Genomic DNA, 26,737 nt, shown 5'->3' on the forward strand with positions numbered 1-26,737 from the left:
AACTTATGTAAACTGTATTAAAGGGTTTTATTTTCCTTGTTTACATAGGTTAAAATCACATAGTAATTACAAATTGGCTCTTGCTGATTTATTTTCTCTTCATTCTATTTGCCATTTCTTAAAGTTTTGTTGGAATGAGTAATATAAAATAACTTTGTTTTTTGTCTAAGTAGGTAGGCTGGGGATTGGAGAAAAATAGGTAAATTGATGGAGGCAAGGTCACACTGATGGTGTGAACACTGAATGCTTGAAACAACAGTTTAATGAACAACTTTGTAAATCGTGGTGTTTTTAACAAAAAAAAATTTAAAGAAATAATAATGAGAAACTCAACAATTTTGAGAAACTCAACCTTTTCTTTCTTTTTTTTTTTTTTTTTTAGACTTTTGGGTCATACCCGGAGATACACAGGGGTTACTCCTGGCTCTGCACTCAGGAATTACTCCTGGCGGTGCATGGGGGATCATATGGGATGCTGGGAATCGAACCCGGGTTGGCCACGTGCAAGGCAAATGCCCTACCTGCTGTACTATTGCTCCAGCCCCTTCTTTCTCTCTTTTAAAAAAAAATTTTTTTTTTTTTTGTTTTTGAGCCATACCAGACAGTGCTCAGAGGTTACTCCAGACTCTCCACTCAGGAATCACTCCTGGCGGTGCTTGAAGAACCAGATGGGATGCCAGGAATTAAACCTGAGTCTGATGTATGTAAGGCAAATGCCTTACTGCTGTACTATCACTCTGGTCCCAAGACAGCTGTTCTTTCGTGAGACAGAAAGCATACTAAGGGGACTAGAGATGCGACCAGAGAGGGTCAGAGTGATAATACAGTGGATATGGTGTTCTCCTTGCACACGGCTGACCAGGGTTTGATCCCCAGCATTTCATATGGTCTCCCAAGCACTACCAGAAATAATTCCTGAGTGCAGAGTCAAGAGCAACCCCTGAGCATCACTGGGTGTGACCCAAGTTAAAAAAAAAAAGGGGGGGGGAACCAGGAGAAATTATAGAGGTTAAGGCGCTTGCTTTGCATTTGGCTGACCTCATTTAGATCTTCAGCACCTCACATGCTGCCCTGAGCACTGCCAGGAGTTATTCCTGACCACAGAGCCAGAGGTCAGGCTTGAACACTGCAGGGGAGAGGGTGCCCCTCCCCAATACAATACTAGGCTTTTTTTAAACTTAAAAAAAACTTTTAAAAAACCATGTTAGATATGAGTGTTGAGGGAAACAGTCACATGGTAGAACACATGCCCAGGAGCAGAGCTCAATCACCAATACCAACCACATGGAGACCAACCCTACAAGCACCATGGAGTACCATTCTGGTGGCCCCTGGCAGCATAGTTAGAGCCCAGAATCAAGCCCTCAGGCCCACCAAGCAAAGCATTACAGGACTGCAGGAAATGACTCCAGGCCTCCAGCACCACTGGCTGTGACTTCTATTTTCTTTTTTCCTTTTTTGGGCCACACTTGGCAATGTTCAAGGCTCACTGCTGGCTTTGCGCTTGGGATTACTCGTAGCAAGGCTAGTTCTGGGGATAGAACCCAGATCAGTTGCATGCAAGGTAAATAACTTATTTGCTATACTATCTCTCCAACCCCACAACCCCTACTTTTAAAAATATATACATAAACACATATATCTTAGATATGAAACTATACATCTGAATAAATCCTGTCTCTATCTACACACACACACACACACACACACACACACACACACACTACATGTACTATCACTTGATTACCCTTATCACTAGAAGGGAGCTACTGATCTACAGCTACAAATAGATCAACAGTCTGTCAGGCAATATATATTCTATGTTGGTATCATATCTTTTCTAGAGGGCTGGGAAGGAATTCAACTGTACTCAGGGCTTACTCCATACTCTGAGACCCTAATCCTAGTAAGGCTCAGTAGTTTCAGGGATCAAACCCAGGCCAGCTGCATGCAAGGCAAAGGCCTACCCATTGTACTAGCTCTCTGGCCCCAGGAGGGAAATTCTAATACATACTATAATGCAGATGTATTGTGAAAATATGCGAAAGTCAGTCACAAAAGGTCATATATTCTATTATTACATTTACATAAAACGACCAGAACAAGCAATTATATAGACTAGAAAGCAGACTAATGGGAAGGAGTGGGAGGAGAGACAGATGGACATAGGGAATGTGACTAATGCATATGGAATTTCTTTATTCAGGAGGTCAAAAATCAGACTGTGGTTATAGTTACAAAACATTGTGAATATAATCAAAAACAGTGAATTGTACAACACATGAGTTATATCTAAATAAGGTTGCTAAAAAAATACTTTGCAGGGGTTGGGAAGACATAGCACAGAGAATTGGAAGGCATGCTCTGCACACAGGAGGCCTGGGTTGGATCCCTGCACAGCATGGTCATTAAGTATCAAGCCTGGATTAGACCCTGAGCATAGCCAGGTGTGACCCTGAAACAAACAAAAACATACTTTGCAGCCTGGTTTCCAAGCTGTTAGGAGAAGCAAACTACAGTTCTCACAGCAATGTTAATTTAAAACATTCTATATAGCTAAGTAAGCGTGATTCCTGACTAAATCATTAAAAGTCCACTTTAATATTCACTTCATTTAATGTGGATAAATTGGTGATCCTTATTTGTGGGAATTAGCTTTTACATATCCCATTTTCATTTTAAATTTGCAATTTCAATGTTCAATTAACTAGAATCATAGCCCTTGGAATCACTGGTGCTTTAGGTCTCTACAATGCTGTAACTCCAGATTCTAGGCCCCATTTTTTGTGTCCTTGATGTCCTACTAGTACTTAAATTATGATGGATAAGGGACAGCTTGTTCAATCAGTGGTTCCAAGTTTATATTGTACCCCTTTGGGGATCCAGGCATTTCTCACCAACCAAAAGGCTCAAAAGGAACTGTCAGGGCTGGAGCAATAGTACAACAGGCAGGGCATTTACCTTGCACAATCCCCAGCATCCCATATGGTCCCCCAGCACCAAGAGTGATCCTGAGTACAGAGCCAGGAATAACCCCTGAGAATCACCAGGTGTGGTCCCCAAACAAAAACAAAAAGGAAGAAACTGTCAGACCTATCTTTCATCCATCCAGTAAATACTGATTATATTCCAACTAAACATCTAGCACATTTTCCTAGAACTAAGTTGTTAATTTCCCAGAAACTAGACCCAGAAAACCTAGTTCCAGTCAAATGAAAACTGCTTTTCCTATTGAAATCATCTGACATAAGATAAAGGAAGAGAAAACAAATAGTTCAAACAAATAGGTAAAATAGGGCATTTGCCTTGCACGATTCCCAGCATATCATAAAAGGAGGGAAAATGGTTCCTCTCCATCTAATATACACCAACTGCAATTTATTTTATGTTTTTAGTTTCTGGGTCACACCCACCAATATGCATTCAGGAATCACTCCTGGCAGTACTCGAGGGACCACACTGAATGCTGGGAATCAAACCCAGATCAGGAATGTGCAAAGCAAGCACCTTACCCACTGTATATCTCTCCAGCTCCCCGACTGCAATTTATCTGAAAGGGAACTTCATGAAAAGAATACTTCTAGAGGTAGGTCTGAGACTCCCAGGTTCTGTAACTTCTGATGTGAAATCAGGATATTCTTTCTCTTAAACTATACTCTTTGAGCTAGAGAGATAGTACAGTGCTAAAGGCACTTGTCTTGCACATGGTGGACCCAGGTTCGATCCCCAGCCTCCCATATAGTTTCCTGAGCCCTGTCAGGAATGATCTCTGAGCTCAAAGCCCTGAGTAAATCCTGAGCACTGCTGGATTAGATGCTCCCCTTTAAAAAAAAAAATCACTCTTTGTTTACTAAATCCAGCAGACATCACATCAACTTGTGGGATGTCAATGTGACAGTTCATAGAATTAAGCATATATGATGGTAGCTAATTTCTTGGCTCTCTTAGCAGAGGGGAAGAGAAGAAAGCAGAAAGACACCACTAGTCTCCTTCTGTGGAGTGAGAGCCAAAGACTCTATCAAAAGGAATGAAAGCAACCGACAATATATCAAGACACAAATAAAGAGAACACAATTTCTAAGTTAAAGTCCAAAAACTACTCGTCTCTCAAAGTTTTCAAAATATTTCCAATAATAGGACTGCACTGCTATCTTATTAGACTGTACTCTACTATGCATTTCTGTTCTTTACATTCCTTCTAAAAGAAAGGTTTTACAGATACAATTTAATTAAAAGACTATGTAAGGTCCAAGCATAACCAGGTGTGATCCTGGCAGACTCCTAACACCACATCATTCAAGACTGAACCACACCAAGGATATAAGCATGAAACTAGAGTGTGTGACCTCTGGCCATTACAGAAGGAAAGAAAAGAAGAGTTTAAAAAAAATGTTTTTTTTTAGAGGCCAGAGAGATAGTACAGGAGACAGGGCATTTTCCCTGCAGACGGTACACCCAGGTTTGATCCCCCATACCCCATATGGTCCCCTGAGCACCACAAGGAGTGATCCCTGAGCACAGAGCCAGGAGTTAGCCTTGAGCACTACCAGCTGAGGCACAAAAACAAAAACAAATTAATTTTTTAAAAAGTATCTCTTGGGGGTGGAGCAATAGCATAGTGAGTAGGGCATTTGCCTTGCACGCAGTGAACCCGGGTTCGATACCCAGCACCCCATATGGTCCCCTGAGCACCGCCAGGAATAATTCCTGAGTGCAGAGCCAGAAGTAACCCCTGAGCATCATCACTGGGTCTGCTCTCCCCCCCAAAAAAGTATCTCTAAGGGCTAGAGCACGTTTCACATGCTGGAGTCCAGGGTTCAATCACCAACACTACATGTGGTCCTCCAAGCACCACCAGGATCCAGGACTACATAAACACATCTCTCTTATACTTCAATATGGGAGCTGCAGAGAAACTACAGGGGTTAAGGACCTTCCATGCTTGCAATCGACCCCAGTTCAACCCTTGGCACTGCCAATGGACCCCTGAGCACAAACAGGAGTGATCCTAAGCACAAAATCCAGGAGTAAGCCCTGAGCACCACCAGATGTAGCCTAAAAATGCCACCCCAGCCCCCACAAAAAGACTTCCACATCAATGCCGGAGAGAGGGTTAAACCCCACATGCAGCCAATCCAGTTTGATTTCCAGCACAACAGGATTCCCTGAGCACCATTGTGTGTGTCTCTGAAAGACCCAAACATTGCTGGGAGAGGAATGGGAAAATCCGAGCAAAGCAAGGGCTGAGCAGTACAGCATTCTCAAACCCTCACGCTGAACCACTGACCCAACTGACTGAGAACTGCCAGGAGATACCTCCAGGCCTTCTCAGCACTGCTCAAACCCCCCACCCTAGCACGCTCTCTCTCTCTCTCTCTCTCTCTCTCTCTCACACACACACACACACACACACACACACACCACACACCAAACACACACACAAAGACTTAAATCTTTAGGAAAAAAATTAATGGGTTCAACAATAGCTCAGTAGCGGAGCACCTGCCTTACAAATGTGACGCTGAATCTGATGCCAGGCACAATTAAGCATGATCCCAGCAATATGGTGTTTTGGGATCTCTGGTGAACAAGTAGGGTGTAGGACCTCTGGCAAGCACTGCAACTTAAATGTGCAAGCCCTACAATCAAGAGTGTTCACGCGCTAGGAAGTGCCACAACCAAACATGTAAGCACTGTAACCAAGTGCATGAATTTTCAGTCATCCCAATAAAAGAGAAGAAAGGAGCGGGGAGACAGTATAGAGGTAAAAGTAGTTGTCCTGCACGCAGCCAACCTAGGTTCAATCACAGCCACCTGGTCCCCCAAGCACTACCGGGGCAATGAGCCAAAAGTAGCCTCTGAGCACCCCCACAGCAATAAACTGGGAAGGGAATAAAATTATACAGTTTGAAACATACAGAAATACAGTATCATGTAAATAATACATCAAAAGTTTTAAATAATTCCTCTTTTATTCTCCAAATAAATAAGCTTATCAACTATCAAATAATACAAACCATAGCACAAATCATCCTAATAATTTCCAAATCAGTTGTTGACTTTAGGGTGTTGTAGCACAGTCTGCTGTCCCATACAGGTAGCCAGAGTCAGCTGCCAGAATGCTCTTGCTTGATCCAGTACTTAACTCAGGTATCTGTCAGTTCTTCCATTTAGCTTTCCATAAAAATGGTGGCTTTGGGTTCCAGTGCTAAAAGCTCGGTCATGCCAGCAGCACTTGCCTAGATATCAGCACTCCTCACACAGTGCAGGTCAAGAAAATCTACTCTGGTGCCGTAAACACCACCACTCCAACGCTGAGCCACTAAGGAGTAGCAGCAAGATACCAGGGGGGTCCCACCCCTACCACACTGCCTTCTGGTTCAAAGCCACCCACATGCACCTCCACGCTCTGTGGCTCCACACCTACCTCTACAGCCACCCGAGGGATGACATCATTAGCCTTGCCATCTCTATAACATGTACTATGTATACCAAGCAGAATATACAATAAATGCTCTATGATGATGTACTAAAATCTATCATAACGATATACGAGGGGTTGGAGTGACAGCACAGTGATGGAGTGCTTGCCTTGCCCACAGCCAACTGGGTTTGATTCCTGGCATCCCATATGATCCCCCAATCTCTACTACTTGTGATCCCTGAGCAGAGAGCCAGGAGGAAGCCCTGAGCACTGCCAGGTGTGGCCCCGAAACCCAAAAACATATTAAAAATATATACTAGGGGCCACAATGATAGTACAGCAGGTAGGGTACTTGCCTTGCACACAGTCAACCAGGAATTGATCCCCGGCATCCCATATAGTCCCCCAAGCACCTCCAGGAGTAGCAATTGCTAAGTGCAAAGCCAGCAGTAACCACTGAGCATAGCCTGGTGTGGCCCAAAAACAAAAACATAAAAAATTTAATAAATGTGTGTGTATGTGTGTATCTCCACACAAAATAACCACGTTATTCTTTGTTTTGGTTTTTTGGCCTTCTCCAGCAGTGTTCAGAGAACTCAGGGGCAATTCCCACCAACACTCAGATCAAACTAGACAGTTCAATGCTCAGGCCTGGTAGTATTGTGGGTCACTAGGACCACACCTGGCACTGCTCAGCAGTCTTCAGAGCTACACTCAGCAGTGCTCAAGAGCCAAGCGGTGTCAGAATTTGAATTCCAGCCCTGGTACATGCCTGTCACATACCTGACTGCTGAGCAATCTTCCTGACCCCTCTGTACTTTTTGGTTTTGAAACAGACAATGGTACTTGGAGGCTCTTATCTCAGTGCTCAGAAGTTGCACCCTGCAATGCTCAGGGGATCGTGTGGAGCAAGGAATCAAAATGGGGCTTCTTTCATGCAAAGTATACACTCCAGACTTATCAGCTATTTTCCCAATCCCAAATTTACTCCTCAAAAAGCTTTTTTATAATGTGTACAGAGGTTTTCTACTGAAACATAAAATAGTGCCATTTCAACTTGGTATCTTTATGTGGAGTTTACTGAAATCTACTTTCCTTCTTGTGCCTAACCACCAATTTGAAAATCTTAGGTAGTGGAAAATTTTTTCAAATTTAAGTAATAAAAGTAATAAAGGAGAGTTTATTCCAAATTCCTGGGGCAAGGCTGGACAGAAAGTACAGGGGGGAAGCACATGCCTTGCACATGGCCAACCCTGGTTAAAACTCTAGCACCACACCTGGTTCCCAAAGCCCTGCCAGGAGTGATTCCTAAGCACAGGACCAGGAGGAAGGTCTGAACACAGCCAGGTATGGCCTTGGCCCAAACCCTGCCCCTCCCCCCAAAAAAGAAAACAAAACTGGCAGCAGTGGAGTAACTGAGGAATACTCTAGTACAGTAAGGAGTAGAAATTAGCTGGCTGAGCAATACCACTCCTGGGAATATATCCCAGAGAGGCAAAAATGTATAGTTGAAGTGACATCTGCACTTGTTTGTTCATTGCAGCACTCTTTACAATAGCCAGAAACTGGAAGAAACCTGAATGCCCAAGAACAGATGACTGGTTAAAGAAACTTTGATACATCTACACAATGGAGTACTATGTAGCTGTTAGAAAAGATGAAGTCATGAAATTTACATACAAGTGGTACAATATGGAAAGTATCATGCTAAGCGAAATGAGTCAGAAAGAGAGGGATAGACATAGAAAGATTGCATTCATCTGGGGGATATAAAGTAACAAAATATGAGATTAATACCCAAGAATAGCTGAGATCAGCACCAGGAGGATTACTCCATAACTTAGAGTCCAGCTGGGTATTCTAGAGGAAAGGGCAGTTCAGATAGAGAAGGGAGCACCAAATGGGGGGTGTTTGGAAGATCCTCCCAGGAGGGGAGATGCATGTCGAAAGTAGACTATGGACTGAACATGTTTGCCACTCAATGTCTCTTTTGCAGACCACAACACCCAAAAGGAGAGAGAGAACACAGGGGATTGCCCTGCCACAGAGGCAGGGGGGATGGGGGGGTGGGGGTGGGGGGGATATTATCCATGGTGGTGGAAAATGGGCACTGATGGAGGGATGGGTATCTGATCATTGTATAATTGAAACCCAAGCACAAAAAATTGTAAATCTACAACTGTACCTCATGGTGTTTCACTAATAAAAAAAAAAGGGAAAAAAAAAAAGAAATTAGCTGGCTGAGCTGGAAATTTCTTACCTCTTACTGCTTCAAGTGAGTGTTAGTTTCACCTTTTCTTCCTTTCTTCCCTCCCTCCTGCTCTCGTGTGTATGCATGTATTTACACAAGTATAAGTATATGTATGTTGGTTATATACACATCATCCTTCATTATTACTTTGCCTATACACTTTATACACATATGAAAATGCTTCAATTCTGATCCAGATTCTAGCACTAAAGTTTTCCACACTCTGTACTTCTTCATATTTCATCAGGAATATAAGCTGATCTGAAATGCAGAACTTCTTTTTGCTTTCAACTTCTCATTCTGCTGTCTGCTGTTGAAAAGCAGTACATAACAAGAATTAAGAGCAGCAACCTGGCCTGATGCCCAGCTGGGAGCATGTAAGTTCACCCAAAAACTCGAGGCTCTAAATGCCAAAAACTGGAAAAGGAGTTGGAAGTGGAAGGAGGAAGAGCTGGAAATATGCCCACGGGTAATAATGAAGAAAGTGCACTCAGCCTGAGGGGGAAGACTTTCTGCCCAGCCTCTGTCAGTTTGATACCTCATTAGCTTCTCCATCTTTCCTAACCTCAGAACACTCAATTAGGGAGCAAGCAGAAAAAGCAACTAAGAGAGCAAGGTAATACAAAACCTCTTCAGAGGTGAAGAAATGAACTAGAGGGAAGAAGTTAATAGAGTATGGACTGGCTTCCTTAATTGGAAGTGGAAAGGTCTGGGTGGAGAGATACACACAACTGACTCTAAATACTAAATACACAATCTTTTCATGTCATTCTCACCTTCAACTATTCCCCACCATCCATTTAATTTTAGGTAACCTTTTTCATATTCTCCCAAACTTCCTCCATGCATCCTCACTCTATTCATCCTGAATTATTTTCTATTATCCAAATATGTCACTTTTCAAGTCTTTGAAAATGAGCACTCTGGTTTCTTCATGACTCAGGTCAAATGTAACTTTCTCTGCTATCTGTTCTGATGTTCAGCCAGCATAACTCATATTGCACCAGTCTTTCCTTTGTCACAGTAGTAGATAAGAATACAGCCTCGGGGCTAGAGCGATAGCACATTGGGTAGGGATTTGCCTTGGATGCGCGGCTGACCCGAGTTCAATTGCCAGCATCCCATAAGGTTCCCCGAGCACCACCAGGAGTAATTCCTGAATGCAGAAAGGAGTAACCCCTGTGCAACACCGAGTGTGACCCCCCCCCCAAAAAAAAAAGATTACAGCCTCTAGCAGTGGATAAATAGTACAACGGTTAAGGAATTTGCTGTGACCTACCCCTATTAGAGCTGGAGCGATGGCACAGCGGGTAAGGCATTTGCCTTGCACGCAGCCAACATGGCTGACCCGAGTTCAATTCCTCCGTCTCTCTCAGAGAGCCCGGCAAGCTACCGAGAGTGCGGCAGAGCCTGGCAAGCTCCCCGTGACGTATTTGATATGCCAGACACAGTAACAACAAAGTCTCCAATGGAGACGTTACTGGGCCCGCTCGAGCAAATCGATGAATAACGGGAGGACCGTGACCGTGACCCATATTAGAATTAGCATTGCATATGGTCCCCCAAAAACCACCAGCCCACATGTAAGCATGCACAGAGCCAGGAATAGCCTACGGTCCAATACACACAAAGAATACAGCCTCTAGGTTACAGAGAGAGTACAGGGTGTGTGTGGCTGATCCTGGTTCAACTCCCAGCACCACATGGTGCTCAGGAATAACCTCTGAGCACAGAGTCTGGGCTAGTCCCTGAGCAATATGCAATACTGGGGTGGGGGGGGGGGGGAGAAGAAAAAGTGGAGGACGGGAAGGCAGAGGAGAGAGAGGCGGGTGAGGAGGAGGAGGCATCAACCTCTAGGATCAGAGTGACTTGAATATGAATCTTGGCTATGTAACTTATTAACTAACTGACCAATTGTGGTGCCCATCTGAAAGAGTCCCTAGAAATCCCCATCACCTGACATGCCCAACTCTGTATCAGATTGATTTGTGTTAAAACATTATGACTTCCATTCTGAACTCTCACTCACCTCTTGCTCTCTTGGATTATCTGCTTTGGGGAAGTCAGGTCCCATATGAGCCCTTATATGAAAAGGCCTATGTGGCAAAAAACTAAGGCTTGACAACAACTTAGAGGTAGTGCACGGAGAAAGTGAGCCTGAAGGGATGAAGAAATAGTAAAGGGTGAATAGAAACAGTAAGCAGTACCACCAGTGCTAGAAATCTCTGAGCACAGAGCCAGGAAAAAGACCTGAGCACTGTCAGATGTGGCACAATTCCCTATTCCCTCATAAAAAAGATTAAAAGAAAATTCTCCAGCCCCAGAAGAACCTGAGATACCCTATCGCCGAAGTGAAAATTTTAATTACAACCTCGTGAGAAAGCTTATGCCAAAACACAGGCTGTTTCTAGTAGCTCCACATTCCTGAACCACAGAAACTGAAAAATAAATGTTTTTCTTTTATTTTTTTATTTGTGGGCCATAACCAGCAATGCTCAGGGGTTACTCGTGGCTCTACACTCAGGAATTACTCCTGCAGTGCCTGGGGTGCCATATGGGATGCCCGGGATTAAACCAGGGTTGGCTGCTTGCAAAGCAAATGCCTTTCCCACTATACTATCCCCTGGCCCATTTTTATTTATTTTTTTCTTTGGGGGCCACACTCAACTGTGCTTGAGGCCTAGCCCTGGCTCTGTGCTCAGAGATCACTCCTGGTGAGGCTCAGGGGACTATATGTGGTGTAGGGGATTGAACCAAGTTCAGTGATAGACAAGGTATGCGCCCTCCTCACAATACTATCTCACTGGCCCCAGTAAGGTTTCTTTTAAATCACTAGGTTTGAGCATGGCTTGTTACACAGCAAGGAATAACTCACACTTGAGAAGGGATGGCAACACTCGATTTAGAGAAAATTTTAAAAAATGTGGGATCATGTCGGAGGAGCACAATGGCCTGGAGCACATGCTTTGCATGCAGAAGGCTGGGTTCAACCCCTACTACCACATGATTCCCTGAACACTAGTGGGTCTAGCCCCAAAATTAAAAAGAAAGGGCGGGGGCGGGGGGTGGAATTCAAAGCTATGGTGTCAATAAAAGGACTCTCGGACACGACTTACTCTCCTGAGCCTCAGTTTCCTTACTTGGCAAATGAGAAACTGAGATTATAATAATATATTACAAAGTAAACAGCACATCCTAAAACTAGAACATAAGATAATCAAGCTAAAAATAAAGTCTGTACCAAAACAAATCTAATCCCTAAAGTACTGAGGCTCAGAGATACCATCTAAAACAAGCAGAAAATTCATCTGCTAAGTGTTAGAAAAGTCAGTTTTTCCTGGTCTTCAAATAAAAACAAAAGATCAAATTTTACTTCTAAATGTCCTCCTCACCCCAAAACCAAAAATTTTCAAAGCATTACTTAAAAGTAAAATTTGTATCATTGCTTTAGATTTAAGAAACCCAAACTATTTAACTTACAGTCAATTGAGAAAGCTGGAGGTCTACACCAGCTGAAGTCAAATTCTTTCTGCTGTTGTTGTTGTTGGCTCAAACCTGGTAGTGTTCAGGGACTGTTCCTAGCAGTGCTCAGAAGACCATGTGGTCTGGGATTGGAGCCCAGGCCTCCCACATGTAAGCATGCACTCAGCCAATTGAACTATCTCCCTGGCCCTTGGAAGAATGCTTTAGACTGCTTCAGATCCTAGGCTTAGTATCTGAAATGAGGTACACTGAGTTGCTGGGCATCAAACTGCTCTTCTGTCCCCCGAAAAGTGGAGGTATTGATTCTTTTGTCAGACTCAATTCAGATACTTTTCAGGAAATAAAAATAATAAATTAGGATCACACTAACATTGTACAGCTGTTTTTGAACATTAAAGGTAAGAAGAATCTAGAGGGGCTAGAGAGATAGTTCAGTGGGCAGGGCAGTTTCCCAGCATGCGGTTCAACCCAGGTTCAATATCTGCACCTGTACATGGTTCCCTGAACCCCACCAGGAACGATCTTGAGCACAGGGACAGGAGTAAACCCTGAATATTACCAAGTATGGCCCAAAAACTAAAACAAAAAACAAAAAAAAATAGGGCCAGAGCCATAGTACAGCACATAGGGTGCTTACTATGCATGTGGCAGGCACAGGTTCAATTCGGAGCAACCTATATGGTCCCTTGACCAACACCAAGAGTGGTTCCTAAGTGCAGAGCCAGGAGTAAGCCCTGAGCACTGCTAGGTGTGGCCCAAACCACCTCCCCAGAACAAATTTTTAAACTATATAAGAGGGGCTGGAGCAATAGCACAGCCGGTAGGGTGTTTGCCTTGCACACGGCCAACCCGGGTTCGATTCCCAGCATCTCATATGGTCCCCCGAGCACCGCCAGGAGTAATTCCTAAGTGCATGAACCAGGAATAATTCCTGTACATCACCGGGTGTGACCCAAAAAGTAAAAAAAAAAAAAAAAAAAAAAAACAACAACAAAAAACCATATATATATATATATATATATATATATATATATATGAGAAACAGAGAAGAAAAAAATTCCTGAAAGCTTAAATTTTATTAAGACATGATGTTTTTGTATCTAGCTGCAATGGCTGTAACAAATTGTGATGGACAGTAAAATCCCCTTCAGGAAGCAGGATCTCCAGGCCAGGCTGCTCTGTGTACACACACACACACACACATACACACACACACACACACACACACACACACGAGGATGGGCCCCTCATACCCAGTGGTTCTCAGGGGCCACTCCTAGTGGTGCGAAGGAAATCATATGTGGTGCCTGGGATCAAACCAAAGTCATCACTTGCCTATCCCTATAATCTCTCTCCAGCTTTTGCTACATGAATAATATACCTAGTTAGAAGTCATAATAGGCTCCTAGGACAACATAAGCTAAGAATGGATGATAAGAAGTTGGAGAGTTAGCTCAACCCAGAGTTTGATCCCAGCACTAAGTGGCTCCCAGCACTATTGGACCCAAGCAGTCCCACACTGCCAAGTCCCACTCTGAATCATTAGGTCACAGAGCTGGGCATCCTGAGCACTGCTTGGGAGCCTCACTACCCACCCCAAAATATGTATAAATGCTAATAAGTAAATAATGAGAACCAGACACTAGTACCATAAGCTCTAGTTGTTCTTTCCCGATCTCCTGACTAGTGCTGACTACTGTGTAGTAAAAGCCCAAGAATGACTAGTGGCCTCGGATTCTTTCCCTCTGGATTATAATAATCACTCATGACCCCTTCTTCAGTATATCACCCCTGTTTGTCACACAGTGTACCTAAAAGTGACAATGAGGATCGGAGCATAATTCAAACTGTGCTTCCTGCTCCCCCCTAGCCCCCCCATTCAGAAAGATGAGGAAGTCCAGGCCATTAATTGTTTCCTAACCCTTCTCACACTCAAATGTGCTTTTCATGAAATCAAACATACACTGAAATTTTCAAACTATAAGTTTCCCGTCAATGGATTTGCACCTATTACTTTAGGGGGGAGTGGCTATATACTATAGAGGTTATTCCTGGCTTTGTACAAAGAAGTGACCCATGGAAGTGCTTCAAAGGCATATGCAGTGCTGAGAATTCAAACAAGGGTCAGCAGGATATAAGGCAAATGCCTCAACCCCTGTACAATCTCTCTGGCTCTGATTTTCACACATTAAATATACATGGTACTTACACATAGAGATCCATAGGAAACTCCTTCATCATGTGTGTTACAATAAACTCTACCATCAAGTCTGGATGGAAAAAGAAGAAAACTTAGATCAATCTTGATGAAATTCATTCCTAGCCTTTAAACTGGAAAAAAAGCCTTCTGAGTATTTCTTGTATACATGCAAAAGCCTTCCACTAACCACATCTTTATTCATATGCATTTACATTCATTTTACATAATGTACTTTTTGAAACTCTTCACCAACTGTCACAAAGAATAAGAAAATTAGTTCACCCTTATACTTCCAGAATACCTGCCAATAACTTCAGTTATATGGGAGACTTCACTGTACAGATATTTCATATAGTGGCATTAACACAAAATGCCACAGGGAAATCATATTGAGAACCAAGTGATGAGGCAAGCAGAGAAGAAATTAAGGATCATATTCTTATAACACAGACTCAGCTCTAAAGCTATGACAAGTCTATTTCATCTCACTATCATGCTCAATTTGGCAGATATTGACTGCAATGGTCTGTGGGGCTCTGGGTCAATAAAGGCTTATTATATGCTCTTAATTACTGTTTCAAAAATCAGGTAGATTTAGCAACTGGAGCTGACTACCCAAGTGAATGGGTTTAAGAGTTCAAATCATTCCCCTGAGGAAAATTCAGAATTCTGTGCAGATAAAATTACCTAAGATATAGCCCCCTACCTGTCATCTCTGTCAACCTCATCTCAGTTTAATTTACTCAGAGACGTTTTATATGCCTGAACCTTGAAGTTCAAGTCTCCTTGGCCAACTAACCCATCAATTTGGACAGGAAGAAAAAAGTTGAAATCTTGATTTCGATTAAGACTTTTTTTTTAAACAAATTTAAATTTTTTACACAACACAATTTAAAATTTAGCCACAATTTAAAATTATTTCCCTTTAAAGACTTTTTTTTTTAAAAAAGACAGCACCTTTTATTGGATATTTTATTCACATGGGGCTGCAATAATTAACAGTAAGTTCAACAATAAACATGGTTTCTTAGGCCAGAGATGAAACATGACTAGTCACTTCTAAAGGAAAAAGCCTATCAACCAGGATCAATCCAACATATGGATAGCACTGCAATGTAACACTGTCCTCCCATTGTTCATTGATTTTGCTCGAGCGGGCCAGTAATGTCTCCATTGTGAGACTTGTTGTTACTGTGTTTGGCATATCGAATACGTCACAGGTAGCTTGCCAGGATATTAATCACAAAAACCGAATACTGGCTCAGGAAGATGGTAATTTTGATGATACTCACCCAATACTGCACATACTAATGGGCGACAGGGGAGGTTCTTGTCTGCTGCCTTCTTTCTGTGTCTCATAGGCTTCACACACAAGAAAGAAAATTAATAAACACCTGAACTGACATCCAATGGTTCACTGTCACCTTTTTCATCTAATGGTTCATGCAAATAAAACCACTATAACAGAGATGCTACTTTTCTATTTTTCTAATGGTGTGGGTGGGCTGGCCAGGGGGACTTGTTTTTCAATTATCAAGGCAAGTCTATAACAAAAACATAATTCGCAGCAAGACAACAGTCCCAGAGAATGCCAGAGCAAAATACAATGGGAAAGCTGTTGTTTTCACTCTGATTTTATCTATAAAGTGACCTTACTAACAACAAAAGAGGTGCACTGGTATCTTTCTTTGGAACAATCGAATAATTAATAAAAGGAAAAAGTGATTATGTAGAGGCAGAAAAAAAAAACCCTAAAGGAATTTCTAATATAAACCACAATGTCCTACTGTTTTAACACACTTCCAAGCTTCTGGAGCTGCCAGTACCCCTCCTCTCAGAGGAATAAAGCAACACCTGGTCTTCACAAAGACCACACTACAGACACATCTATCCCCTAGATCAGATTACATTATTGATGCATTCTAACATTACTGCCATGGGTATATGGTTACATATATTTCCATTTTCTCTTGAGTCAGATACAGCTCTATACCACACAAAAATCCCAACAAGAAGCATGGGCGTGTTGAACAGTAGTCAACAAGAGTCCTTTTGCCCAACTTTCCTCCCACATTTGTTCTAGTAGGATCAATTTCCTCCTCCCAATCCTGCTAATCCCAAAAATTTTCGCTAGGAAAAAACAAGAAGCAAAAGCCACACATACCATTCTATGCAAGTTTACTCGAAAATTCATGTTGTCATCGTGCAAAAATGCATTAGCATACTGATCCTAATAAAAATTACAACAGAGAAAAAGTAAGAAATAGAGGCTATGTTTAAGTAACTAAACTTATAATCTATCACACTTGCTACAGATCCTTGGATTTTAGACAGTACTCTGGAGAGCAATTTGAAGGGCTAATGGAATGAGTCCAGCATCTCTATGTCAAAACCCACTTAAGCCATGAGATTTTACTTGGACGTCTTTCAATGTGTCTTTCCAACTGGCCAAAAATCTCTAAGCAAATTATAAACAACAAGTTAGAAACAACAAAAATTAAGAGATAGGGACTTGAAACAAATGCTGAGATAAGTCTGTTTTTCTAGTCTCTCTTCCTTCCCATCTGCCCGAGGAGCACACTCTGTTTGTGACAGCTTGAAGGTTTCACAGGGGCTGCAGGCTGCATGTGCAAGCTCCAAATGAGGATCCATGATGAAGGCCTGTACTCCACTGGGAGCTGGTTTGGCACAGTAAGAGAAAACTGCCACACAGCCAGCACTGCAGCAGGTAAGACCCTGTCTATCCTTGCTTTGTTGAAGACTGACGGAAAATCAAAAATCTCTCACCATAGATCAGTAATAACATCCCTTGGCCCTTTCCTAACACCTTTTCTAAAGATCTGACATGCCTACAGACTCCAATTACTAGAACTGTTACAATTTGTGAAAAACAACTTCTTTAACGATTTTCTTAGAAAGATTTTTGAAAAGCAATTACAAAAGGCCCACTGCTAATAAGCAATACCACTGCTAATACACTTCTATAACCAGTTGCACTAAACCTGGCGAAAATAGGTCATATATATATGTTTTTTTTCTTTTTGGGTCACAGCAGCATTGCACAGAGGTTACTCCTGGCTCTGCACTCAGGAATTACTCCTGGCAGTGCTCGGGAAACCATATGGGATGCTGGGAATCGAACCCGGTCGGCCGCGTGCAAGGCAAATGAATAGGTCATATTTTTACAGAGAGCATAAAAAAGGATAGAGAGAGAGAGAGATCTCTTCCACTTGGACCTCCTTTATTATTTTACTTAGGAGGAAAGATCAGAATAAGACAGGAGGAGGGGCTGGAAAAATAGCACAGAGGATAAAGTGCTTGCTTTGCACATGGCCAACCTAAATTCAATCCCTAGCACCCCATATAGTCCCCTGAGCCAACCAGGAGTGATCCCTGAGCACTGCAGAGCCAGGAGTAAGTCCTGAGCACCACTAGTGTGATCCCAAAACAAAAAAAAATAAATAAAAAAACTTCAGGGGAACTGAAGCTACAAATTTACATTTAAATGTTATCTCATGGTAATTCAATTAAAAACTAATTTTTTAAGTAAAATATTTTTTTAAAAAAGAACAACTATCAACCAAGACAGATTCACCAAAAAAAATATAATAACAAAATAAAAAAGGACTCATTAGGTCATACCTGTGTTGCCACCAAGACTTAGGGTGAGATATAGCCATATTAATGCAAGCAAGAGTGCCTCTCTCCAAGGTCAAAGGACCTCTTCTTTTGATGCTCTCAAGTTCTTATTCTTACTTGGGTCTTGGGAGCCACACTTAGCAATACTTGAGTTGGTTCTGCCCAGTGCATCTCAGACCCAGCAGTGCAGAGGGCTGTCAGGAACACCTCAACAATGCTTAGGAGACCATGCAGTGCCAAGAATCAACCCAGGGCCTCCGTATGTCAGGTACGTACTCCAGTCTTTAAGTTATCTCCTGACCCCAAAACAATTTTTTGAGGGGAAGAGAGGCAATTCTAGGGACCAAACCCAGAGCCTCATACATGCAAGATAAGTGTCCTACACTAAGCTACATCCCTGACCTCTCCTATTCTTCACACAACTTTATTCAGTTTTTAATTCCACTGTTTGATTTTTTTTTCTCCACCTCCCTACCTACACAAAAAACTTGAATTCCTTCTCCCATTTTCCTGAATAAAAAAGACACAACTTGAGCAGCTTTAAAGAATTTTTTTTTCTAAAAAGGCTTAATTATCTCTCGTATTTGGGTTTTGGTTTTAGTTTTTTGTTTGGGGACCACACCTGGCCGTACTCAGGGGTAACACCTGACTCTGTGCTCAGCTATCACTCATGGTAGGCTCAGGGATCATATGGGATGGCAGAAGTTGAATCTGGGTGGTTGCATGCAAGACAAGTGCTCTACCCACTGTACCATCATTCTGGCCCAATCTTTTAAACTGTGAAAAAGCTAGAATATTCCAATTCCCAATTATAACAGTTACCATATGACAATTCGCAATTAAGTCATGTAGCAAATGCTAACAAGCATCTCCACTATGTGCCAAACCTGAGAATATTTTAGTGTAGGAGACAAAGTATCTGTACTTTGTGGGAAGAGACAAATAATTCCAAGGGGAAAGAATTTTCCTCCCAAGCTTTGAACCAAAAAAGTCAGACATAGGAACTGAAGCAGAAGGGCAAAAAAAAAAAAAAAAAAAAAACACAGCACTTTGTTTGTTTGTTTTTGGGTGACATTCACGGTGCTCAGGGATTACTCCTGACTGGGCTTGAGGGACCATATGGAATAAAAACCGAATGCTAATCAGACACATGCAAGGCAAGTACCCATGCACTATCTCTGGCCTTGTACTTTGTAAGATATTAGTTAATACCAGAAGATTGGTGAGACCTACCTCTGCAATACAAGTAAGGATAATCAGACAAAGTTTGCCACTGTGAAGTCGGTGCTCATCTGTAAAGAAAAAAATAACACTTCTCTCTAAATCGTCCAGATCAAAGTTTTTTTTCATTTCTCTTTTAAACCATTTTTATTGAGGCATCAGGATATACAATACTGCTAACCACACTTTTCATGCACCCATCACCCCATCACCACCACCACAGAGCCTGCTTCTCTCCTCAAGTGTCATGGACTCCTCTCAACTCCACCCACTTCAAGACAGACAAAATTTACAGTTCTAATGACTCTGACCATTTCTTGTTCTCTTACAATGTTCCTCCATCCTGACCCCCATATATTGGAGAGATCTGTTCTTCGTGTGGAATAAGTTACACCAATACACATATGACGAATAGAGCTTATCTCCTAAAGTTAAAAACAATATTTTTTTCCCAAAAAAACTAAATCTGGACTGGAGCAGTGGATAGGCAACTTGCCTTGCATGCAGCCAACCTGTATTCAATCCCCAGGAGTGATCCCTGAGCACAGAGCCAGGAGAAAGCCCTGAGCACTGCTGGATGTGGCCCTCTCCATCCCCGAAAAAAAAAAATAACCTCTAAATCTTTATACACTTGAGGATATTTTGGGGTGGCTTTTTTTGGGGGGGAGGGGCCCACACCTGGCTGCCCAGTAGGGTTTACTACTGGCTCTGTGCTTAGGGATCACTCCTGGAAATGCTCAGGGCACCATATGGGATGCCAAGGACTGAACTTGAGTCAGCTGCATGCAAGGTAAGCACATTACCCACTGGACTATATCACTCTGGTCTGGTCCTTTTTAATAGTTTTATAAATTTAAATATTATAGATATTTCTACAGTAACACATTTTAGAACTTACGCAAAATAAGTAAATCCTATAAATGTAAATTTTAATAAGACTGAAAAGAATTCAGAAAATTTACAAGACAGAGTGACAGTACAGCAGGTAGAGCGCTTGCCTGGCACATAGCCAATGAGAGTTCGAACCCTGGTGTCCCATATGGTCTCCTCAGCTCTGCCAGAAGGGATTCCTGAGCACAGAGCCAGGAAAAAGCCCTGATCACCTCCATATGTTCCCGAAACCGAAAAAGAAATTATACTACAGATAATGCTGTCAGACGAAATTTCTAAAGAATAAACATATCACTGAGGTGCACATTCACATTTCCCTCCCCACAAAATTTATGAATGAAAGCTAAGGTTCTACTAAAGTAATTCTCAAAATTTCCCCCAGAAAAGTTTTCCTTAAGTGTTGCGGCAACCTGATGGATAGTTAGTCACCCTCCTGAGGGTCATGAAATTACTAAAGTAGTTCCACCATCACAGCCCCAACCACATCCTTTGAATCTGCATCAATCCTGTTCTACAGAAGAGTACATGTCCTCTTCCATCCCTGCTCACCCACCCTCCACACCCATCTACCACAGTCTAGAAAGGTTGGATAACTGTTCCCAAAAACACAGACATAGAAATTAACAAAAGGTCAGTCACTGGCCCATGCATCTCCTTACACGGTGCCCATTACTTCTGACCAAGAAACAATAAACTCCAAATCTCATTCTCCCTGCCAAAGTGTTCAACCTACAAATATATATTTAGTACCTGTAGCACTGTAGCACTGTCCTCCCGTTGTTCACTGATTTGCTCAAGCGGGCCCAGTAACGTCTCCATTGTGAGACTTGTTGTTACTGTGTTTGGCATATCGAATACGTCACTGGTAGCTTGCTAGGCTTTGCTGTGCGGGCAAGATACTTAGTACCTCCTCTGTGCAAAGGCACTGTGCTAAGCACAAGGGATTGGAACTAAAGTAAACAAAGGTGCCTGGTTTCTCAAAATTTACATTTCAGTTAAGAAAGAAGGCAGAGGGACTGGAGCAATAGCACAGCGGGAAGGGCGTCTGCCTTGCACGCGGCCGACCCTGGTTCAGTTCCCAGCGTCCTATGTGGTCCCCTGAGCATCGCCAGGAGTGATTCCTGCATGCAGAGCCAGGAGTAACCCCCTGTGCATTGCCAGGTGTGACCCAAAAAGAAAAAAAAAAAAAAGAAAGAAAAAGAAAGAAGGCAGAGCCATCCTGGCGGCCTCCATACCTGACCTCTGCCATTTCAGCTTGCTCACCTCCGTATGTCAGACCCTCTCCTTGTTCCCCCCTCAACCCCCCCTCCCCCAGGGCTTTTTGGAACAGGAAGTACACATAGCACAGCAGATAAGGCACGTGCCTTGCATGCAACTGACCCAAGTTCCATCCCCAGTACCCAATATGGTCCACCAAGCAGTGCCAAGAGTGATTCCTGAGTACAAAACCAGGAGGAGGCCCTGAATATCACCAGATATGGTCCAAAAACAGAAACAAAAAATAATAGTAGAAATAAATATTTGAAAATCATACAATTCTAGTATAAGGAACAAAACAGAGTTTAAAAGAAAACTCGGGGGTCAGAGAGATAGCACAGCGGCTAAGCTGCTCGCCTTGTACACAGTCTACCTGGGTTCTATCTCTGGTACCCTATATGGTTCCTGAGCCCTCCAGGAGTGATCCCTCAGCAGAGCGAGGAAAAAGTTCAGAACATGGGAGGCAGGGCTGGGGGTGGAGGGAGGAGCACAAAAACATGAACAAACAAAAACACTGTCTAGAATTTGCTGAATTTTCTCTCATTCCTTCTCCTGTTTAGCGCAACTATTTCACTACCCTGGCTACCAGTTAAAAGATTATAAAAAAAAAAAAAATCACAAACAGAGGAAAAACAGAAAACCAAAGAAATTAAGGCTCAACTTTCCCAAACAACCATTTCTCTCCCACATCCACTTGCATTTCTGCGGTGGGCATGGCAGTTCTATTTTAAGTGTTAAGGAACACAGTCCCTCTGAATCTCACCTTCCTACTGTACTGTGTATGACAGTCCTCTAATTCTCACCACAAGCTGATGCTTTCAGTTCTTGTCCTCAGAAGGGAATTCCCTGAAGTGAGCGCTCCCCCCACTTCCCACACATGCGTTTGCATCTACTTACCAAAATCTGCTAAGACTTGCTACTTTTTGTAGAGACCAATTTTTTTTCCTGTTCTATTTTGAAGCACTCCCCCTCCAACTCCAGGTTTTCCCAACACCACCTAATTACCATCTGGTAGTGAAAAATCTCTGTTTTCTATCATCAAGACCATCACCCTGCACAGGAGGCCCCTATGGTTCATCCAATCAAACCTCGTAAGCATTCAGGCTGCTCCTTGCTTTGAGGTTAGCAGCCACACCTTCTGCTTCCTGAGCCCCCAGAGTAACATGCCTTACCTTTGGTGTCCTGCATGACAATTGAGCTATACTTCAGGAAGGTTATCAGTAGATTACTGGTCTGTACATCTGCATCCAGTGGGAGTTCCACAGAACTTATAACTGAAATAGAACAGATGAAATGCACTTAGTCAACAACATTCCATCTAACACCTCTACATAAATAACCAACTTTCCAAGAGGCCAGGAAATCACTGAAGAGGCTTTTTCTACCACAAAGGACTGAGTACTTATCATAAAACCTTTACCTACTGTTCATGTGTCTCTAAAGTCCTTCTTACTCCCAAGATTAAGTTCAGTGCCCCTTTCTCACATTTCAGAGGCCAGTCTTCCGGAGCAGTATCAAATTCCAACATCTGAAGGGAATTTTTATTACAATTCTAGAATCCAAAGGGTTCAAGGTCTTTTATTATTACTCTTATTATTGTTGTTGTTATTGCAATTTTATTTAATTTTATTGGGAGGATGGGTCACATCCAGCAGTACACAGTAACTACTCCTAGCTCTGCTCCTGGGAGTTTCTCCGAGGGATGATCAGAGGACCACGTAGTACAGGTACAGAACTAAGATTGGTACACTGCAAGACAATAACTTAGCCCTTACACCATCTCTTCAGCCCCCACTGCTATCACTTTAACTGAACTTGGCTTATAAACTACATAAATTACATAACAATTACCAAAGTATTTTTCATCTTCTACTACACAAATTTACCCTTTCAACCCAATTTTACCCACCCTTTTGACCCTTACTTTCTGTTAATAACCTTTTTTTGGTTTTTTGTTCATTTTTGTTTTGGGGTCACATCCAGCAATGCTCAGGACTTACTCCTGGCTCTGCACTCAGGAATCACTTCTGGAAATGCTGGGGGACCATACTGGGTACTAGAGACTGAATCCAGGTTAGCCTCATTCAAGACAAGCACCCTATCTGCTGTACTATAGCTCTGCCTCTCCCATTTTGTTCTTATAGCTAGTTTTAGATTTGGCCTATTTGTTTATTTGTTTTTCTTTATTTTCTATATAGGAGTGAAAACATACAGTATGGGTAAAAACATGCAGTATTCCAAAAATGAGTAAGAACCATAAAGGAGACATAAAGGAGAAATCTTTTTCAACTTTGAGAATAAGTCTTTACACAAAAAATATCCAAGATGGAAAGGAGAAAAAAAAATCAGAAACATGTTCAGCAGCCAAAGAGATGGTACAGCAGGCAGGGTGCTTTCCTTGCAAAGAGCTGACCCAGTTTTTTGGGTATTTTTTTTTTGCTTTTTGGGTCACACCCAGCGATGCACAGGGGTCACTCCTGGTTCTGCACTCGGGAGTTACTCCTGGTGGTGCTCAGGGGACAATATGGGATGCTGGAAATTGAACCCAGGTCGGCCGCGTGCAAGGCAAACACCCTACCCACTGTGCTATCTCTCCAGCCTGTGACCCAGTTTTGATCCCCAGTATTCCATAAGGTCCCCCGAGCACTGCCAGGAGTGATTCCTGAGTGGAAAGCCAGGAATAACCCCTGAGCACTGCCAAAACACCAAAAAAACTTTAAAACATCCGTTCAATTTCTACTCCTTAATTCACCTTTACACCTAACTCCAAAACGGACCCTGAAAGGAAATACCAGGCTGCAAATATGTACATGAGTAACTTGGACAATCTAGAAACAGAGTTTTACATACCCAGCAATTTGCTATTTTGAAAAGAAACCATCCACCCCCCCAGTCTTTGAGTCATAGTCCTAGTAAACAATAAGAGGCCAGACCAAAGTTGAGCCACGCAGAAAAGCTTATGTAGATTTCCCGAGTTTCTAAGACTTTAAATTAGACTAAGACATCTAGTTAAGTGCTTTAATACTAAAATATACCATATAAAACAGGAGAAGACTCAGGAAGGCCTAGTCTACAAAGAGAATCTACAGCTTTCTACTCTATTTTCACCCCTGAAGACTCAGCTAAGTTTAAGATGTTATTCATAATATGTATTATAACCATAATGGATCCCTCTGGAGTTATTATGATGTATGCAGAGAACATTTATTAACAATGGGAAACATTTGCATATTATGGATCCATAATATACAGCAAGCACAGCAAAAAAAGTCTTGGGGGGGGGGGGGAATTAGCATGCCCAACCCTTGGCTGTTTTCCCACAGTTCAGCCCCCAAGAACTAATAAAAGACAAACACATTTTTACGTTGAAATATTAAAAGATCTTAATTCATGTTACAGGTTAATGAACTGAGACTGTCATTTCAAACAGCTTATTTTGAAGCTCAGAGTCTGTAACCATTCCTTTGTCCAATACAAAGATCTAACTGGTAAGTGGGACTATTTTTCCCACTCACATGCAGCAGTAACTGGAAAATCTCTTATGTAATATGTAGAAATAAAGAAGTATATGTATTTTTAGTTTACCAGAAAGTCCTCTCATGCCAAGGCTGAGTTGTCAAATGTCAAGCCTGAGCTGAGAACAAATGTTACAGCTAAAGTGCTGGTTTTTAAAAATAATGGCTCCAGTTACATACCTTCAAATATAACTAGAGCTACTGAGCACCACCATAATTAAAAACCAAAACCTGAAAACAAGACTATAATATTTAGGACCCCTATAGAAGGGAAATTATTTAGAAGAGAGAAAAAATAACGACAACAAAAAGAAATCAAACAAAATCCCTCACACATTGCAATCTCCCTTCTAAGGAAGAGATTTCTTGTTCTTTGACTTATAATTCTTCACAGAAACCTTTGTTAAACAAGACAGTCATTGGAAAAGGGGCCTACTTTCTCTTTCCACTAGGGGAAAAGAAAAAAGGCTCACTGGTTGTAAGCAAGCAAGCACAAATTTTACCATTGCATAATCAAATGTGTGGGTGCAAGTATTCACAATGAACAGTATGAAAAGCAGTTCTCTAAGGCATCCAAATCTCAGCATCACACGGAACACAGAAATCCATACACATATACATGTACATATATATACAGCTTTTGATATCCATGGCAACTAAGCAGGCTTCCTCCTTAGAAGGGAAAGAAAAGTACTGCCATGGGATTATTCAGTGACCTGAATAAGCAGACACACTAGACATTCCTCACTGCTTGTTCCTTCTCATTACAGATATTTTGGAATTTGACTTTCGATTCTAAGTAGATGCAATTTGTTACAAAGACTTGACCATCAATGGCAGTTCCCTATCATGCTTCTGTTGCAACACTACTTATACTATCATCCTGAACTGCCATTGTCATGGGTACTGGATGAAAGAGTAAAGAAGAGAAAACAAATTAAATAAGGTTACCTCAGGAACCGGAAAAGAGCTCATGAGGCTGGAGTAACTGCAAAGCACAGTGGAGCCCAGGTTCAGTTCTTGAAACTGGGTAGACCACTGAGCATCACTGGGGGCAATCTCTGAGCAATGCAAGCAGTTCCCAAGTACCACTGGGTATTGTCTCAAAACCAAAAAGGGAAAAAGAAAGAAGGGCCAGAGCAGGCTTAGCTGAGCACACACTTTGCAAGCAGGAGGCAAGGGTTTGATTGCCAGTATCACATGGTCCCCGAAACATTGACAAGGGGGTCCCTTAAGCCAGGAGTAGACCCTGAGCATGGAAAATGTACTGTTCCCCCCCCCAAAAAAAAAAGAAGGGCAGTAGAGAAGCACAAGAACTATGGTGCTTGCCCTGACTGCTACCAATCCCACTTCAATCCCTGGCACCACATGGTTCTCCAGCACAAAGCCAGAAATAGCCCTCAGCATTGCTGGATGTGGCCCAAACCCTCCTTCCCCCCCATCACTGTAACTGTCACTGTCCTCCCGTTCATCGATTTTCTCGGGTGGGTACCAGTAACGTCTCCATTGTGAGACTTGTTACTGTTTTTGGCATATCGAAAACGTCATAGGTAGCTTGGTACCTATGGGTAGCTTGCCAGGCTTTGCCGTGCAGGCAGAATACTCTCAGTAGCTTGCCGGGCTCTCAGAGAGGGGCGGAGGAATCAAACCCACATCGTCCGCGTGCAAGGCAAACGCCCTACCCACTGTGCCCCTCCTTCCCCCAAAAAGAATTACTTCACTGTATAGACAAGAGGGAGATACAAAGAAAAAAAATTAAAATTAGATTTCCTATTCTTCCTGTCCAAATGAGATCAACATATGAGGCAAACATCAAGTATAAACATTGCTTTTAAAGGAAAAGGAGAAAGAGAGCA

The 26,737-nt window shown here is 42.3% G+C and overlaps 1 protein-coding gene across 2 annotated transcripts in view; it reads right to left on the reverse strand.

Annotated features, from left to right (window-relative positions):
* Positions 1-26,737, reverse strand: part of ARMH3 (armadillo like helical domain containing 3) — a 207,140-nt gene that overhangs the window by 131,671 nt on the left and 48,732 nt on the right. For both annotated transcript variants that reach the window (XR_008793369.1, XM_056120515.1), the window contains exons 15-19: positions 22,539-22,640; positions 19,231-19,289; positions 16,523-16,588; positions 15,651-15,720; positions 14,368-14,428 (exon numbers count right to left, since the gene is read on the reverse strand). Coding sequence is in view for 1 of the 2 variants with exons in the window: in XM_056120515.1 (XP_055976490.1) it covers positions 14,368-14,428; positions 15,651-15,720; positions 16,523-16,588; positions 19,231-19,289; positions 22,539-22,640 (358 nt within the window). In the remaining variant the exon portion in view is untranslated. The remainder of the gene's footprint in view (positions 1-14,367; positions 14,429-15,650; positions 15,721-16,522; positions 16,589-19,230; positions 19,290-22,538; positions 22,641-26,737) is intronic.

Source organism: Sorex fumeus, unplaced genomic scaffold (genome assembly GCF_029834395.1).
Source record: "Sorex fumeus unplaced genomic scaffold, SorFum_2.1 ptg000043l, whole genome shotgun sequence".
NCBI classification, from domain to species: Eukaryota; Metazoa; Chordata; class Mammalia; order Eulipotyphla; family Soricidae; genus Sorex; species Sorex fumeus.